Source organism: Crocodylus siamensis, chromosome 9 (genome assembly GCF_052110815.1).
Source record: "Crocodylus siamensis isolate JL-2025a chromosome 9, ASM5211081v1, whole genome shotgun sequence".
Classification (NCBI taxonomy): Eukaryota; Metazoa; Chordata; order Crocodylia; family Crocodylidae; genus Crocodylus; species Crocodylus siamensis.
Window position 1 is genome coordinate 74,199,066 of NC_143403.1, and position 1,751 is coordinate 74,200,816.

At 66.2% G+C, this 1,751-nt stretch overlaps 1 protein-coding gene across 1 annotated transcript in view; it reads right to left on the reverse strand.

Annotated features, from left to right (window-relative positions):
- TTC28 (tetratricopeptide repeat domain 28) overlaps positions 1-1,661 on the reverse strand; it is a 270,751-nt gene extending 269,090 nt beyond the window's left edge. Inside the window, exon 1 of the mRNA XM_090062067.1 lies at positions 1,516-1,661. Within this exon, the coding sequence (XP_089918193.1) occupies positions 1,516-1,587 (72 nt within the window). The 5' untranslated portion in view covers positions 1,588-1,661. The remainder of the gene's footprint in view (positions 1-1,515) is intronic.
- Between the last annotated feature and the right edge of the window lie 90 nt (positions 1,662-1,751).

The following is a 1,751-nucleotide window of genomic DNA, read 5'->3' on the forward strand; positions in this document are numbered from 1 at the left end:
GTGACAAGTTCTATCCTTACTGGCTGTAGAGACACTCGTTCAAACGTGACCCAAGTAGAAACCAGTCCCACAGTGCTGGCCAGATGCACGGACAGACCGCACCTGACTGAAGCATGAGTACCACCACCCCTAAAAAAGCTCACGACAGGATCAGCTGTAAAGTGCCACTTCCGTGCATCTCTCAACTGTTCCCCCGCAGATCGCCCCTGTGCAGGGAACGACAAGGGCAACTGGGAGCGAAACCTCTGAATGGGGAGAGCTGGATGTTACAACAGAAGGAACAACAGGAAAGGTGCAAGAAGATGAGAGAGACAGAAACAGAGAAGGCAAGATGGAGAAGGATGAGAAACAAAGAAGAGGAGGGGGAAGCAGATTTTCTGACGGGGTGACAGCAAATACAGGAGCGCAGCAATCTAAAGTGTGGGCATGTAGGAGTTGTGCATTTTTAGTAGTACCTGCCAAAGCACTCCCCAACATCAGGGCGAGATCCAATGGGATCCAGTAGGAGCATGATGCCCCAAGTGATAAACAAGCAACTTGGCTCTCTGCCCTGCATGCGCTGGTGCCCCCAAGAATGCGTCGTGGATGGAGGCGGCCACGCTACCAAAATTTGATCACAGCCTGGATTACACGAGGAAGCTCCACCAGCAGCACCTGCCATTTGCACCATTGTGGTTGTGGTTCACAGTCCATGTTTGTTTCCTGCTGACAACCCCCACACTGCAGTACCGCTACTGCCCCGTTCGGACCGCCCACGGTCCTGAGCAGGCACCGGCGCACCTGCAGTGCCCCACTACACAGCACAGCGCCTCCTCCACGGGCACCCTCCAGGCTCCACTCCTGTTTGGCACGAGGGACCTGCAGCTGCGAGGGGAGCGCTTCTCAGCCCATGGGCTGAACCCCACACCGGGTCGCACAAGCACATGAAAGGGTCGTGGGCAAGCTTTAAACATAGACTCCCCTTTAAAAGTATGAGGAGACGTGCTCTGAGAAGGTGTCAGGGCTCCAGCCTGCAAGGGGCTGCTTGGGGCCGCCCTGCCCCGCGGCCTGGGCCTGGGCATTCAGGAGTGGGCGCTGGTAGGGGGCGGGCTGAGGCGCAGCGGGAAGGGGCAGACAGCGAGGACGAAGTGAGACGGCGATGGCTGGGGGACCAAACAGATAAGCAACAGCGCGCAGGAGGCCCCCACGCTGCCCGCCCCCGAGAGGGAGACCAGCCGGCCCCAGGCTCCCGGCTAGGGAAGAGGCTCCGTCGAGCAGCCCGCCTCGCCGCGCGGCGCACGGCGGCACCCGCCGGTCGCTGGCAGCGGGGCCGGGCCCGGCGGGAGACGGCAGGCCCAGGGCCCGGCGCAGGGAGGAGGACGCTGCGGTCCTGCGGCGGGACCAGGGCTCTGCGGGCGGGCGGACACCTGCAGGGAGCCGCGCGGGGGCGGTGCGGGGTGCCGGCCCCTCACCCCTCGCGCCCAGCGCCTCTCCTCTGCCCGCCGCCGCCCGGCCACAAACTTGCGCGAAACTCACCCGGGCGGGCTCCGCGTCCCGCTGCGCCCGCCGCCTCCGCGCCCGGCCCGCCGCCGCCGCCGCCTGCTCCATGGGCCCGGCCCCGCCGCCGCCGCTCCTCCTCACGGCGCCGCCGACCCCCGGCCCCAGCCCGCCCCGGCCCCCGCCGCCATGTTCCGCGCTCCCCGGCCCAGCCCCGCCCCGGGGCGGCTCCAGCCCGGCTGGGACCCCCGCCCGCCCCGCCCCGCCCCCGGCCC